The following is a 16,972-nucleotide window of genomic DNA, read 5'->3' on the forward strand; positions in this document are numbered from 1 at the left end:
CTCACCGGTGTTCCGAGTTCCCGGCAGTCCAGGGGGACTGCGTCTGGTTTGGGGACTCGCCGATGGACCTGGGACGGGCGGACGCTGCCTCCCGATCCCCATGCGGTCCAGGAGGACTGTTAATGTGTGCTCCCCTCCCCTGTAAATAAAGCCTGTTGACCTCTCCACCACTGTGTCCTGGCCTGCGTTCGGGTCCGCGACCACCATGTATCGTAACAGGAGCGCCACATATAGTTAAAACACTAATTATCTCATCACAAATGAGGTACTTGATTTTTCTTTTACATTTATAACACTATTACTATAGCATAGTGATGGTTACATTTTATTTTACAGTTAAAACAAAATTGTAGGAGGACTGCCTCTGCCCTCAGTGTCTCGGGGCACGTTCGTGTTGCGCTGGACTCCCGAGTCCTCCGAGTCCAGGAGGACTGCAGCGTGTTGAGGACTCACCGGTGTTCCGAGCCATAAAAATGAAACAGTACATAAAAATACTGTTATATTTTTCAGTTACAAAAATACCATTTTATCATAAAATACAGTAAATTATAATTACTGTGTTTACACCTACAGTTTCAATCCAGTGATTTCTTTTACAGTAAGTTACTTTTATTGCCAGTTGATTATTCTGAACTTCACAGTAGGTTTGTTAAGTGAGAGATAGGCAGTCACCTAGATGGATAGATTGCGATTTTTGCATTTTGCTTAGGTGAGGTTTTGTTTTGATGTATAGTTTTATTTTTTAGTTTAGATAGGTTGTGACAACATTACATAAAAAGTAAAGTTTAAGTTGTGCAAAATACATAATTTAAATGATTTTGTTCAACATACACTGGCATGTTCAAAAGCCCTATCAGAAATTGGACTTTGTTCACTGGGGGGGACCATAAAAAGATGACCTACGACCAAATGATGGAGCATGTGTCCCTTATCAGAGCACTGTGATCTATGCTCTTTAGATAAAGCCTCTGTAATGGATAGGCAAAAACCTGCCAGTGAGCGCCTTCAGCAAACATTGTTTTGAAGAGACAGAACTGTGGTATCTTGAGGATGAATGAGCCGAATCAGAAAAAGGATGAAGATCCCAGAATTACTGAGAAACTGCCAAACAGGTTTGTGGTAGTCATGTTACTCTTATCAAAGATGATATTTGCTGACTATAATACCGACTGAGTTCATACCTGATGACTTTTTAAATGTTTGGTTGTGTTGCTTCAGGACACACCATTCTAACCAGCCTGACCATAAAGAGTCAGAAAATTCAACACAACGTGCATTTTATCTTGGTTGTCTAACAAAACAGTGGCTCATCGTGATGTGTGTTTGTGTGGGTCTCTTCATCCTCATCCTCGTCAGTGCTGTCACTGCAGTGGTCATTACCAAAAAGTCAGGTACTTGACCAAACATGATAAAATTATTTTTGTATTTTTTGTATTGTATTTTCTGTACTATAAGCCGCTACTTTTTTCTCGCGGTCGGACCCCTGCGGCTTATACAACAAATACATACACACACACACACACACACACACACACACATATATATACATATATATACACATATACATATATATTATCTTGGAACTAACTTTTTTTCCCCTATCAATTCAGCTTCAACAGCAACACCCCTGTGTTTTCCAACAAATGGAGACATGCTGGACTTTCTGATCCTGTCTGGCCAGATCAACAATCGCGATGGCCTATTGGCTACCTGGTTCCATAGAGCCAACAGCAAGGACAAAATGAATGAGGCACTTTCAAGTAAACTCACCTGGGCAAATTCTGTCTTAGTTGCAAAAAAAATAAAAAAAATTAAGCAGTACCCCAGTTTGGTACATTGTTTAGTGGAGAATTATTGTGGTCATTTTTGATTTTTGTGTGTTCATGCAAGTACTCAGAACTGCAGATTTAAAATTAGAGTTCCTTGAATATTACACAAACTTTTTCTATTCAGATAAAATGAAAAAAACTCCCTGTTCCAGAGGAATATTATAGTCCCATAGATAATCCTCAGAGAAGAACTCGTGCAAATGGGAACAGGCAGGGGGCAATAAGAGGCTTGGTCAAACAGAAGACTTTGCAGATTACCAGGACAGGAGCAGGACAGGCAGGTCAGAAACAAGTAGGGTCAAAGCCAGGAAATCAGTCTAGAAAATAGCAGTGGAGAGTGTGCATAGGGGGTTTAAAAAGTAGAGATCTGCACAGGATATAGAATCAGATATAGATACAGTATCAGTAACAATTCTCACTGTTGCAAGATGATTTACAAAACATGAGCTGAATCCCACAGAGGAAACACTAAGCAAAGTGGAGCAAAGGAGAGAAGACATGTAATATGTGCACTGCATAAAGTAACGCAAACGATGGTACATATTCCTAATTCTACATAATACATGATACCAGTACATGAATAGCAGTTAAAATAATAACTCTATATAACACCTATTTTTACAGGCTATCAGACCTTTCAGAATTTAATACTATTTTTTCGTAAATAGAATCTGTTAAGATATTCACTTTGTAGAAACCCAGAGTTTGAGAAAATAATAGTGACAAAAAGAAAAACTCCCTCCTATTAAGCAAAAAAAAGATTAGCAGGCCCAGGCTTATAATTGGGGCTATCCTGCCGATGGCTAGGAGAGGAGGAGAAGAGCATAGACATATACATCATATCGGCAAATGTGTTGGAGACTGTTTTGGACAGTCTGACGGGGTCGGTAGGGTGACAGGACAGTGTGCAGCTATGGAACCAGGGAAATGTAGATTGGTACAGACAGAGAGTCAGAGAAAAGAAGGAACTAAATTTCTTTAATTATGTTCAGTCATTTTTGATTAAATGCTCATGTGTATTTTGTGTCAAGGCAATGCTATGATCCTGGAGTCTGATGTTACTCTGGAGGGTTATGGAACCCCTAATGTAAAACCAATCCCTATCATGGCTCACCCTCCCAACATTTACAGTGATAATACTCTGGATCAGTGGCTGGATGCTGTGTTGGCCTCTCCAAAAGGTGAGAAACATAAAATGAGTGAGTAAATAAAAGTATAAAGTATACTTTAACACTTTGAATAACATTTCACATCTCCAACAAAATTATTTCAGATTCATAATTTTAATTGACCTTGTCACAGTAATTGCACCAGCAAACAGTGGAGGTATTTAGGTCTTAAGCCCTAAATACAACAAGACCACAAGAAGTATAATATGCTGGCAGTGATGTGCTATGCTGGGGAGCTTTTACCACCCTCTGTACAGATTTCTATGAGGTTGCATTAGTTGTACCAGGCAATGATGCAGCAGTCAGTATGCTCTCAGTGGTGCACCTATAGAAGCTGCAGAGGATCTTGGACTTTATTTTGAGATCCTCAGTCTGCAAAGGAAGAACAGTTGCTGCCTCATCATTTTTGTGGTGATGTGAGTCCAAGTCAGGTCATCAGTGATATGGACTTCCAAGAATCTGAAGTTGCTCATCATTCCATTGATGCTGAAAGTGTGTGTCATCCAGCCTGCTGCTTGCTGTACTCCACTGTCAGCTCCTTTATCTTGTTGACATCAGGATGTCAGAGTTACCTTTTTGCTGTATGCTGTCTCATTTTTATAAGCAATCAGGCCTATGGTGTCATGTTTTCAGCAATGTCATGTTGTGTGTGGCCGCAGCCATGTGGAGGATGTTGTGGTGCTTATCCACACTGCATGTTAAGGAGATCAGTATTCAGTCCTAGTGTGCGCTATCCAGCCCAAAGTTTCTGAACTTCATTGAATCAATGAACTACAATCTCACGTGTGTTCTACACTAGTTAGGACAGCGCAATGTGCAGGTGATGGTATATGCAAATATCAGGACGTCCAGGGAGTCTGGTAGCAGGGAGGTAAAGATTGTTTTGCCTCACTGCTCATAGTACTTTAAGGAGGTTCCTGCCATTAGGCGGGAGTTATTGAGGTAGTTCATTGGACCTCTGAAGGACTAAGATGAGGCTGGATTTTATTTAGGCAATGTTAAAACATTAGTCTTGCCTGAAGGTAGCTGGGATAGGATCCAGCCATAATTAAAGAATAAAGGGGTGGATGGATGGGTGGATGGATGGATGGATGGATGGATGGATGAATGGATGGATGGATGGATGGATGGATGCATGGGAATGTGTCAACTCCAGGGGGCTTTTGTGAGTTGAGTGTTTTAATATTTCTGCACGTACAGACACATCTCAGAGCTGCTCTGTGATGGTCTCTGTCCAGGGCACATGTTCCTGATGTTGGAACCCCTGTAGTTGGGTTCCAATCTGTCAATGCACTGCAAGTTGCCGCTGTTTATTGCCTGTGTGAAAGCTTGCCTGGCTTTTCCATATTCGTTTAAATCAATTAAGTTGAATTGTGTTTGTATTCTTCAGCTGAAAGTGTTTTCCTGTGTGTTTTTGTGTGCAAGAGTACCTCTTGTTGTGTGTGTTTTGAGTATTATCTCTGCCTCAAGTATGGCTCAGCAGAACTTGATGTGTTACACTCTTGATCCCTGAAGTTATACACATGTACATGTCTCTTGACATGGACTCTACTGAAGCACAGATGTTTATTTTGCATTACCCTGCAGCCATGAAGTTGGATTTTAAATCTCTGGACTCTGTGGGTTTGTCTTTGGATGTGCTAAATCAAAAGAACAAGAGTAGAAACATCAACAGGCCTGTGTGGATCAATGCAGACGTCCTTCTCGGCCCCAACACCCCGGGTTTTGTGCCTCCTCTTAACGGGACAAGGTGAGCCTGCTACATTGTCAGTGATTTTAGGTCCATCATCAGTTCAGTAATCATAACTTAAATAAATATACATTTTCAAATGTAAGATACATGGCCCCATCTACACCAGGCAGCGAAAACATTATAGTCAGAGCTGATTGTAGATAAAGTAATGCAGCATTAGCTTTAACAGCATTTAGCAGCAGTAGTGACTTGCATTCATAATTATTTGTAACATTACTAATAGTAACATGAAGCACTTGTCTTATTTAATAGATTTCTGCAATTCATTCAGGAAAAATTCCCAGATGTGACTGTATCACCTGGGTGGATGGTATGTTATATTTTCTGTTTACTCAATGAATAGCTTTCCCTGAAATACTTCCTTAGTTCCCCAGCAATTTTAGTTCAGCTATCACTTAAAGTGGTCATGTAGTACAGAGTCACGATGATTATCAATGTCGCCTCCCAAAAATTCCCCATTCAATTTAAGTTTGTATGTTCCCCCCATAACTCTTTGGGTTCTCTCAATGTCACCTGACTTCCCCCACAGTCGACATATATGCATTTGGGGGAGAAGTGAATAGGTGACTTGAGTTAAATGTGAGTGTGTTTGTCCTATGTGTTGGCCCTGCAATAAGTTGGCAGCTTGGACAGTGTGAACCCGTTCTTACCCAGAAGCAGCTGGGATATGCTCCAGCCCCCCACTATCCTGCTAATAGAGGGATAGATGAATGATTATGTATGTTACTGGTGACGATAGCTATGTCTGATCTTAAAAGTATGAAGTAAAGTTGTTGCTGTTAATTGGAGTTATTTAGTGCCATGCTCTATTGTTCAATTCAGAGATCAGTTGGTAATCACCAAATTTTACTAAAACTGTTAGTGGTTCAAATGAGTTCATAGATGAGTGTTTTGCTTCTTACAGGTATTGTATCTTCCTCCACTGTTAACTAAAACCTACACCAGACAAATGATGGAAGACATGTATGATCTTATCAGAGATGTCCCCCAGAAGGTAAAGGATAATTAAGTGGGGATGTGGGTTTAGGGATGAGCACAAACATGATCTATATCTGATAAATCTAAATTGATCAGTGTATTTAATTTGCTCCTACCTGTTATGAATCTTGGATGGCACAATATGAAAGTATGACTAGACAATTCCACAAAAATTGTGAGGGTTTGCCTCACCCTCTGGCCTGTCAATCAATCAATCAATCAATCTTTATTTATATAGTGTCTGTTACAATCAGAATTGTTTCTAGGCGCTTTACAGAATACCAGAGCCTGACCCCAACAAGCAACAGTGGCAAGGAAAAACTCCCCTTTAACAGGAAGAAACCTTGAGCAGGACCAGGCTCATATAGGGAGACCCTCCTGCTGATGGCCAGCTGGGTAGAGAGGAGAGAAAGAGGAGGAGGACAGGTAGAGGAGAGAATAGGTAGAGAAAATAGAAATACATTATATTAATTAAAATAAACGGTAGAGTCCAGTTCAGTGGGTCAGCGGGGTCGGAGGTCAGTAGGTCAGCATACAGCTATGAAGGCGGCGTTACCTGTAGATGAATATTGAGGGAGGAGCAGAAAAACTACACAAGAAATAACATCACTGATGTTATAGGAGAGGAGAGGAGAGGAGAGACCATGACCCAGTAGGATGACAGAGGCCTGTCATCCTACTGGGTCAGTCCCTGCCTCTTGCCTGTAAATGTTTGCCTGTTGCCCCCCATCTCCACCAATTGAAATGAGTGCATTTTATGCAGCCTCGGCGCTGACACAATGCCAGTGAACAGCCCCTCTCATACTCACTGGCTATGAGCAGCTCCACCCCCCCCCCCCAAACGCAGATTCATGATCACAACCACCTGTCTATCACAACCAAATGCCAATTTGGAACGCTTAACGCCGTCCAATTCTATCAAGGGGCTCGTTAGAACTGCAAGACTTTGAAATACATCCATGTGTCATAATTTTAGCTCACCCGGTGACAGAGAAACAAGTTAAAGTTTTGTCAGTTCTGAGCCCTTCTCCCCACTTTTATTTGTATCATTTTACATGGTGCTGGTTAATTTAATGTTCTCAAAGCGATGCTTAGGACTTAGTTGAGGCTCATAGCTACAAAAGGATGTAGTTTTTATGCTCGTAGGACATTCCGGGACAGAGTTATGGCTATTTCTTTGAGAGATTTTCGATCAGAATTTTACTGCTGCTCCGCTCTAGGTCATGTCGTCTCCCACTCTAACTTGAGCTGAAAACGGTTGAGAGAGCACATCGATGTGGCACAGGACCTTTTTGGGTCCCTTTCAGTTCCACATTGATGGCATTCATACACACTACCATATATATACATATACTGTATATTATGTTATAAAACCTGTATATAAAATCTACAGAAGTGAAAAGATACATTTTCTGGAACTTTGGAGCATTTATTTTGGCTCCAGACGTCTAATTGACCTTGATCTGCATCAACTCTGAAGCTCTATTGCGGGACAAAGTGCAAAGTTAACACGTTCTTTTATCTCACAAGGCTATGGTACTGTGGTACAAAGCTACATAACATATTCAAAGGTCATTTACAGTGGTATGAGAAAGTTTGGGCACCCTTGACAATTAGCATTATTTTTATTCACCAATCATTGGGTGTTTTAATTCACGACTTAATTTTGATATATGAAATAACTGATGAACACAATCATATTTCAGCAGTGAAATGAGGTTCATTGGGTTAACAGAAAATGTGCAATATGGCCCAAAACAAAAAAGGCCGTGCATAAATTTGGGCACCTTAATAGAAAAATCATATTAGTATTTAGTAGAGCCTCCTTTTGTGTGTGTCTGGATCCTGGATGATGGAATTTTGCCCATTCCACCTGGCAAAACCTCTGCAATTCAGTGATGTTTGCAGGATTCCGAGCACGGACAGCCTGCTTCAAGTCATTCCACAGATTCTCGATGATGTTCAAATCTGGGGACTGGGATGGCCAGTCCAAAACATTGTACTTGTTCCTCTGCATGAATGCTCGGGTAGATTTTGAGCAATGGTTTGGGTCATTGTCTTGTTGAAATACCCATCCCCGGCGCAACTTCAACTTTGTGACAGACTCTTGAACATTATTCTCAAGAATCTGTTGACACTGAGTGGAATCCATGCAACCCTCAATTTTAACAAGATTCCCAGTACCAGCACTGGCCACACAGCCCCACAGCATGATGGAACCTCCACCAAATTTTACTGTGGGAAGAAGGTGTTTTTCTTCGAATTCTGTGTTCTTTTTCTGCCTCTTGTTGTGACCAAACAATTCAATTTTTTTGCATCAGTCCACAGTATCTTATTCCAAAATGATATTGGCTTGTTCAAATGTTCTTTTGCATACCTCAGGCGACTCAGTTTGTGGCGACTGTGAAGAAAAGGCTTCTTCTGCATCACTCTTTCGTACAGCCTTTCCTTGTGCAAATTGTGCTGTATTGTTGACCAATGCACAGCGACACTGTCTGCAGCAAGATATCCTTGCAAGTCTTCGGAGGTGGTCTGTGGGTTGTTTTTAACCATTCTGGCCATCCTTCATCTTTGTCTCTTTGCAATTTTTCTTGGCCTACCACTTCTGGGCTTAACAAGAACTTAGCCTGTGGCCTTCCATTTCCTCACAATGTTCCTGACAGTGGAAACTGAGAGCTGAAATCTTTTGGACAGCTTTTTGTAACCTTCCCCTAAACCATAATGCTGGATAATCTTAGTTTTGAGATCATCAGAAAGTTGTTTTGAGGCTCCCATGTTGCAGCTCTTTAGAGGAGAATCAAACAGAATGAGAACTGGCATTTGGCCACCTTAAATACCTTTTGTCATTATTGGATGCACCAGTCAATGAAGTTCAAGGCTTAACGAGCTCACCAAACCAACTTTGTGTGTCCATTTATCTTGTGATGATTAGTTACAGGCCATCAAAGCAACAAAATGACAAGGGTTCCCACATTTTTGCACAGCCTATTTTTTACATTTGATTTAATTGCATACAATTGCATACTATGAATACTTAAAATCTGTGTTTGGAAACCAAGCTAACACTTGGCTCTTATGGGCAAATGAAGGCCATGCCACCAAGATAATTTTGTGTGAAGTCAGAGTCCATTATTACACAACCTCAGAGGGGGTGCCAAAACTTTCTCATACCACTGTATAACCTGCTGTGACTATGTGTTTTAATTCCGGATGTAGTCGTATTGCAATCAAAGATTATGAAGGAGATAAAACTGATTTCTTCACCTTGGGTGTTTAGGTGACATTTCCGATCTACACAGTTTTGGCCCGCAGCGGTTGGCAGCACATTAGCTGGCTTCTCAGCTTGTCTTCACGGTAAAAAAAAATCCTTATAATCTGTAACACTGAGCACTCATATGACTCTCGACTGTAGAGCATTTACATTGTCATTGCTGTCTAGGTTCAGTCTGACATTATGGCAGGATTCATTTCACCCAAACGTCAGTGACCTGCTGTTTATCCGGGACAACAGCCACCCCACCAGAGTTTACTATGATATATATGAACCAACGCTGTCAGAATTTAAAGAAGCTGCAAGTAAGGACAAATATAAGTATAAATAATAGATTTAACCACAAACTGTCACAGATTATATTTTAGGGATTGATGTAGATTTCATGTTTACTTTCAAAGTATTTCTTGGCTTCAAATATTTGCGACTTCAGTCTTTGATGTTGATTGCATTTTAAATAACCAAATAGTAGCACAACCAAAATTTTGTCCACAAACAAGTTACTACAAACATTTAAATATATACAATAGGTGAACAAGATGTTGGATTGCCAAACTGAAAAATTTAAACTGAATAGATATAAAAAGGTTCATACAGTATTAGCACAAACAGTAACACAAAACTAACAAACATCTCCCTGAATGAATGAGAATCTACATCGGCATTAAGCTTAAAAAATGGATACAAAGCGATTTTAAAGAATTTACAAATTTTTCAATCCCTCTTTAGGCAAAAGATCCACAGCTAAGCACATATTGTCAATACACATTTAGAGTAAGATCAGATCACAATTAATTTTCAGAATGTGATATGCTCTTAAAGTCTTGACTGGCTCACTGGCCCACTTAGTAAAGTTTTGGTAGAGTCTCGCTTTGTTTCATATAATTTCCATTTGCCTTCAATGTCCATATATTTTAAAATTCCTCATAAGAGTGCTAAAAATTTATTTTAAAGCTTTAAATGCAAAAAGGTCTAGCTAGACTGGAAAATGTTTGGCCTCTCATTTGAAAGGCTTCCTAAATTTGGGGGATATAAACTGATTTGTAATAATACTGTATGGAAGTGCTAAATGACTAATGGCAAACAAAAGTTTTACATTGTTATCAGTAGATCAACATTAAGATCCCTGTTTACAGAGGAGCAGGGTCGTGTGATCAGGTTTTATCCTGGGGGAGATCTGATGGACTTTCTGCATCTGGTTCACAATGCAGACAGTAACTCTCATCCCACAAATACACATCACAGCAGCCTGGCAGTGCAGTGGTTAACAGTGACCAACAAAACTTCTCTGTTCAATTTTCTGTCAGGTATGTACTGTAATCTCCCTCTTTCTTCATCTACTAAATTGGTGCACATTTGTTTTTACGTGCACACGCACAATTTAAGACAAATGACAGTCACATTAATTGTGTGTGTGTGTGTGTGTGTGTGTGTGTGTGTGTCTATTTCCAGATGCCACAGTTGGCATGTTACTCATCCAAGTAACTTCTGACAGGATTCAGCCTAGAATACCTTTGGTAAAGGCATCTGGAGTTGACTCAGAAGTCTTCACACTGCAGGTTTGTTACTAAAAAAAACTGAAAAATAAATTGACCAAGATTAATACACATTTCATTTTTTGTTGTTTTTGCTAACTAGGGCTTAATGCTAATGTAAGCGTCACAAATAGGGAGGGTTAGTGACAAAGAAGGGAGTCCACATACAAGATAACAAAGCAAAATAAATTTATTATTGAGAGACTGATTAACCCCAACCATAAATTCCAAGCAAGCCACAGGAAGACAATACATATTTTCCAGGAGACCTGCACACACAAGGCACAGTCAGGAAACAGCTAAAGAGAGCAAACACTCAGCTCTGCTGTTCCTTTAATCATGTCCTTAATAGAAACATTGGTTTAGCTTAGCATACATTTACATTGTTATAAGGCTAATGTCTTCTTTATACTGTTCCTATAAAAGAAACAATGTGTCTTGTGTTTCTTTTACATTCTTCTCTTTAATTTGGTCCTTTTTTAATATGTAGTTTAAGAATGATGGTAGCAATGTTACGTTGGAGTTAAGGAGGCCAGGACCCAAATGCAGAGTGTAAAACAGTTCCCAGATTGAAGGAACAAACAAAGTAACAACAAAAAGGTCTAAGAAAGTAGCCACAGAAAAGCGAACTAAAAATCACCATGAAATGGGAAAAAACCATCGAGAAAAAGTACAGCTGAAAACAGAGACAAGTGTCACAGCTGTGGGCGATCCCGCCCCTGTGTCCTCGCTCACTCTGTGGCAAATCAGTAATTACGAGCCCTTATAGTTCCCTGCGCTACGCTGCCTCCCTGCCAGATTGTCCTCTGTGTTCCACATGACTCTCCAGCGTTTTCCTGCCTGCCTGTTTCTGACGACTCTGTTTTGCCTGTTCCCCGGTATATCCTGCCTGCCTTCAGTTCCTGTTAATAAAGTTGTGTTCAACCGAACTCTGGTGTTGCTCTTGGGTTCTCGTCTGCTGCCTGACAGACAAGGCACTGAGAAAACTTACTGCTCAGGAGAACAACAAGGGATAACACGAGGCAAAGGGCTAGTGAGCTCTGTGAGCTGGAGCTAGGTGCTGAAGCATGTGGAACAATCTGACACTGGAGACAAAGAGGGGAGAGCGTAAGTAGGCAGCTAATTAGGCAGAACAAGCTGCAGGTGTGCTAGAGGCTCAGCGCTCCCAGAGATCAGCCCGCCCCTAAATGGCGCTCCTGCAGGTAGAGAGGGAGGTGAGAAGTCTGAGTGACAGCACAAAAACAGAACCACAACAAATAATCTTAATAGTATAAAATGCCATGTCTTGCATTGAGAACCATAAATGTGCCCATTTATAAATATAGTCCTTTGTGTTGTTTGACTCTAGTATTTCCTTCAGCTGCTCGGGCAGCGACCAAATGTCCCTCTTGGTGTACACCTTCAAATTCCCACTCTTCAGCTTCTTGAAGCTACTCTTAAAATACTCCAGTCAATTTATGAGCAAGAGCAGCTGTACAGGCCTGTCTGGATCAGTATGGCGAGTTTGACAACCCCTGCAGATACACAGGTGTGTGTATATATAAGCTTCTTTATTGTTTTGTAATGTATTTTCATCCATTGGGTACAAGATTAAAATGTGGTGGCATATTCAAAACTTTATAACAAGTCTTTTTTTAAAAATTTCCAAAAGATATGGTGTGATTATTTAACTTTGGAATGTAGAATCAACTGTGGAATAATCTGACCATTCTAACTTCTAACTGTAAATCGAGGATGAGGGTAACAGTGGAGCTATTTCATTTCTCTTTCTGCATTTGCTGTACTTGTCATTCCTTCCTCCAATAGATTTGTAAGGAATTCTAGTTTGGAGAGTGTGAAAAAGGCCTACATAGCCAGTAAATCTACAGTATGTTACAGTTGGATAGGTCTTTGAGAGAATTGGTACCTTGCATGTTTCCAGCTCAGGTACACTTGGCTACATATTGACCTATTAAAGGTTACATAATTCCTTTTCTTGAGCAGCAACAGACAGCTAGTGCTTGTTCTGACCAGTGAAATATGAAACTCTTTTGATTTATTCAGTAGAAAAATTTCAAACAAAACTATTAATGTAAAAAAAAAATGTATAGAAAAAAACTTTGCATTTTTAAGATAATCAGCTTTGTTACCGTGTTTTGTTTTTCAGCACTTTATGTCAGCAGTGGAAACATTGTTTCCTTACGTCACCCTAGTCCTGAAGCAGCACATGTGGCCTCCAGCGATTCCAACTTCAATCAAACATTTGTCTCAGAGGGTGGCGCTGCACATAAAGACAACATCGCTTCAAAAAGCAACGAGAGCGGAAATGCTGAGGTCTCTCATAGGACTGTTGGACAGATATGATGTTTTAGTGGAAGAGGACACAATCAATTGTAAAATGGATTCCTCTGTATATAAAGATACTGAGGTCCAGTTTGTAGGCAGTACAAACCTGTATGTGATGTCCAAGTGTTAAAAACAGAGGTCATTTAAAACAATAAATAGTTTTTTTGATTTAATGTCCAATTTAACTGTCAGATGTCAGTAAAAACCGAATCAGCCATGCCAATTCATTAAATATACTGTAGAATGTAATTGCATAATTATTCCCCAAATCAGCAAAATTAGGAGTTAGTATACTGTATTTTCACGACTATAAGGCGCACCTAAAACACTGAGATTTTCTCAAAAATCGACGGTGTGCCTTACAATATGGTGCGCCTTGTGTGTGGACTGAGTTCCAAAATCTGCTGTGCGCCTTTGGTGGGTGCACTACGGTAAACGTCCGCCAATTGATTAGCAGCACACCTACGCGTAAGGATCCACTAAAATGGCGCCGGTCAAGCGAGACGCGTATGAATGAGGCTTACTTTAAACTGCAGGCCATCGAATATGCTGCTGAAAATGGCAATCGAGCAATCTTAGTGTTTTCGCTTTATGAGGAGGCGGCATCTCTCCATACGCGCAAGGACAACTGTTGCGCTGCGGCTGCCAGCGGATTTCCAGGAGAGGGTGGCCATCTTCCGTACCTACTGCCGCGACAAGATAACCGTGCCCAGCCACATCACCAACATGGATGAGATCCCTCTGACTTTTGACATCCCTTTGACCCACACAGTGGAGAAAAAGGGACCAGCACGGTGGCGATATGCACAATGGGGCACGGGAAGTCGTCATTCACCGTGGTTCTCGACTGCCACGGAAACGGACAGAGCGCTGGATGACGGAAGGCGAACACTCCTTCACAAAGACTATGAGGCAGTGGCGGACAGGTTATGCCACCATATGCGGGTGGATTGTAGACGCATGGGCTATGATACCGTCTTCATGTATTTTAAGAACTTTCACAAAATCAACGCTGAACCGGAACCGGTCGGTGAGTCTGATTCAGATGATTAAGAAGAGGAATTCAGGATGTTGGGACATTGAAATAGTGCAGCTGTTTAATTCAGATACAGAAGATGAAATCTTTGATGGTTTTGTGGCGGAAGAATGAATATTTTGTTCAATAAATGTGTCGAAACTCACTGTTTTACTTCCGTTGTCATTTTTTACTGTATGTTTCAGCATGCGCTTAATAATACGGTGCGCCTTATGTATGTTTTAAATACAGAAATAGCACCCATAACTGAGACTGCGCCTTTTAATACAGTGCGCCTTATGGTCGTGAAAATACGGTATGTTGTGATTAGAGGGCTGGAGTCTGTGTACAGTTAGATCTCAGTCAGTTTTCAGTTATCATGATGTTATTTCTATATAATTACAGATTAAAGCAGCTTAATGTAAACTATTTCTTCAGTGTGTTGATTACTGGGTATTAACCACTTGAAATCATTCACACACTCCTGCAACTGCTGTGTAGCCTCCTGTTTCCTTCATGTTGTTTTTAAGCCGAAAAATAAAATATCTAACGTTGGGCTTTTTGTGCCGTAAAAGAAGAGTTGCTGAGAACAATCTACATAAATGATGATTGAAAGAGCTGCAAATCTGTCTGTCTGTGTGTGTGTGTGTGTGTGTGTATCTATCTGCACATATAGATGTATATAGCATTTAATAAAATACATACAAATCACCAGTGGCGGGCCGTGCATTTCACACCTAGGCCTTCAATAGTGCTCATTCTGAATCAATCCAACCCTCAATAACTATTTTATGGCTATAAAACTTCCACTGCAGGTACAGCTGCGACACACATAAAAAAAGCATCAAAAGTAACCTGATAAAATTTCAATATTGTGGCAAGTTGGGGTTTTAGGTTGCGGAAGAACTCAGACGCAGACTTCTGGCAGCTTATTCTGCAGTTCAACTGCAGAAAAGAGTCACTTTATTAAACACGGAACTGAAGACACATGAACGAAGGGAGGTCTACGATCACACACATAACCTGGCTTATGTGTGCAAGTGCAAACGGTAATTAAAACAGTAATTAAATACATCAACAACCAGAACTCAATAAATAGAACACTAACATTGAAAGTTGCAAAAGATAACATTTACAACGAACAAAAACAGGGTTAACACCAACCTGAACCCACAGACACACTGCCACAAAGCATGCTGGGAATTTCCCACACTGACCCTCCCCAACACGCTACATTATTTAGGAATATAGCAACATTTTAGTATAATAATCAGGATTTTTGATTTTACTCACCAAAAATCCTGATTATTTGTACACAAAATCCATCCTCCTTTCTTTCCTCAAGAAGATTTCAATTACTCTGTTGTGCAGATTATCCGTGCGTTTCAGTTCCATCAAGAAGTCCTTTTCTATTGCCATCGAAGCTAATGCTGAAAGTCGAGCCTGCCCTGTCGTATTTCTGGCATAAGTTTTAATTCGCTTTAGGGCTGAGAATGTCCGTTCAACAGAAGCAGTAGACACGGGGATGGTCACCGCCAAACACAGTCTATCAGTCTTTTTAAGATTTCCCTATTTTTCTTCACCTTTTCGTTGTGGAGCTCTGTTCCCCTGCGCACTTGCTCGCTCAGCTGTAGATCCACTCTGGTTTCCTCAAAAGTTTTGGAAAGCACCGTTGCTTGTGTGAGGATGAAGTTTTGATCACCCGCGCTGTTCGTTCACTAGACTCACAGTAACCACGCAGACAACAAGAGTGCCTTGCAAGGGGGAGCCGAACAGCAGTTCAAGCTTCCTCTGTCAACTCCGTTCATCTGCTGCTCGCTCACCTCTTTTATTGGTGCAAACAGAATGGGTGTCTAAACAGGATCTCGTAACTCATTGTCTTCTGACATCTTTACAAACTTCTCTAATCTTGACCAACAGGATACATCTGGATGCTGAGCTTGATTGTAAGCAGCTTCAGCACTTTTACGACACTCTCATGTTCTTCTTTTCCTATCAACATTCCTCAAACACTCAAAATCTACATACAATAGCATTTAAAGATAATACTAATAACAACAATAACAATAATTCTTCTCACACTTGTAAGTGTCCGGCAGTGCTTTGATGCCTCGTTGCTGCCTTGGTTAGGCAAGCCAAATTTACAAATCCAGTGTGGCTCCAAACACCATGTCGATCAGGGGCAAATAACAAGCACTCCCAGCAATACAATTTGCAGCGTTCCTCGGAGCCTGTGAGCCAGGAGTACCGCTCGTAGTTAGTGGACTGAAAGCGGTGGACAAATCCTTTTCCCTGTTGCGACAGGCTTGCTAGCTTCGGAGTTGCCCGACCTTGCTTAACGATGTCCAGCTTTTCTTAAAAAGTCTGTCTTGAAAATGGCTTTGACAGTAAATCTGCGACCAAATCCATTTCTTCTCCTACTTCAGCCATTGTGGGTTGACAAAACAGCTATTAAATCAACACAACAATATCTTTGCTTGTGCAGCTCCCTACAGATGCAGTTTGCTAGCTCTGGCTCGTACACTCTCTGACTATCCAATCAAAGCGTGTGAATACGCTGACGTTTCCTACACCTGCTAGAAGGCCTTGGGGCCGCCAACTCAAAATCTGATTGTTTGAACAGTTTGATCGGCATTTTTTTTATGCTACAGGGCCCGCAGAACTGATTGTGAAGGCCTCCAGGCAGATTTCTTTGACCCTGGCAACCAATAGTGGCTGAAATGTGATTGGTTAAATGCTTGAATATGAAAATACACGTCTGGAAGCAGCGCAACCAGGGGGCTAGCAATAAAAGGAAGTGGACAGACCATTTGGAATTATTTAATACATATTCATGAACAAAATATTATTTTGTCCATGAATCACAGACTGATGTTAATTATATTTTGAAAATATAATTAACATCAGTCTGTGATTCACATATTTTTAGGCCAGCAGACCCCCCAGCCCCCAAAACACACACACACACAAACTTTAAAAAAAAAAAAAAAAAATTTCTGTGATTGTTCCATAACATCTATAGGCCACCAATGGCAAACAACACTTTCAAGAGTTTGCTGAACGTTTGTCCCACTTGTGTGTTTTATAGGCCTTTTAG

General features: G+C 40.7%; 1 protein-coding gene across 4 annotated transcripts; it reads left to right on the plus strand.

Annotated features, from left to right (window-relative positions):
- The first annotated feature begins 707 nt into the window (after nt 1–707).
- Nucleotides 708–13,156, plus strand: fam151a (family with sequence similarity 151 member A). Of its 4 annotated transcripts, none has more exons than XM_029831699.1 (13): nt 708–1,112; nt 1,219–1,391; nt 1,611–1,760; nt 2,861–3,010; nt 4,586–4,748; nt 5,004–5,061; nt 5,656–5,745; nt 9,007–9,083; nt 9,169–9,305; nt 10,137–10,307; nt 10,453–10,559; nt 11,884–12,063; nt 12,682–13,156. In XM_029831699.1, exons 1-13 carry the CDS (start codon nt 1,051–1,053, stop codon nt 12,988–12,990), a joined length of 1,827 nt encoding a protein of 608 aa, XP_029687559.1. In that variant the 5' UTR covers nt 708–1,050; the 3' UTR covers nt 12,991–13,156. The 4 variants fall into 4 exon arrangements, with proteins under 4 accessions (XP_029687559.1, XP_029687560.1, XP_029687562.1 ...); XM_029831700.1 differs by having other exon boundaries at nt 1,304–1,391; XM_029831702.1 differs by lacking the exon at nt 11,884–12,063 and having other exon boundaries at nt 12,682–13,016.
- Nucleotides 13,157–16,972: the final 3,816 nt, after the last annotated feature.

Source organism: Takifugu rubripes, chromosome 22 (assembly GCF_901000725.2).
Source record: "Takifugu rubripes chromosome 22, fTakRub1.2, whole genome shotgun sequence".
Classification (NCBI taxonomy): Eukaryota; Metazoa; Chordata; class Actinopteri; order Tetraodontiformes; family Tetraodontidae; genus Takifugu; species Takifugu rubripes.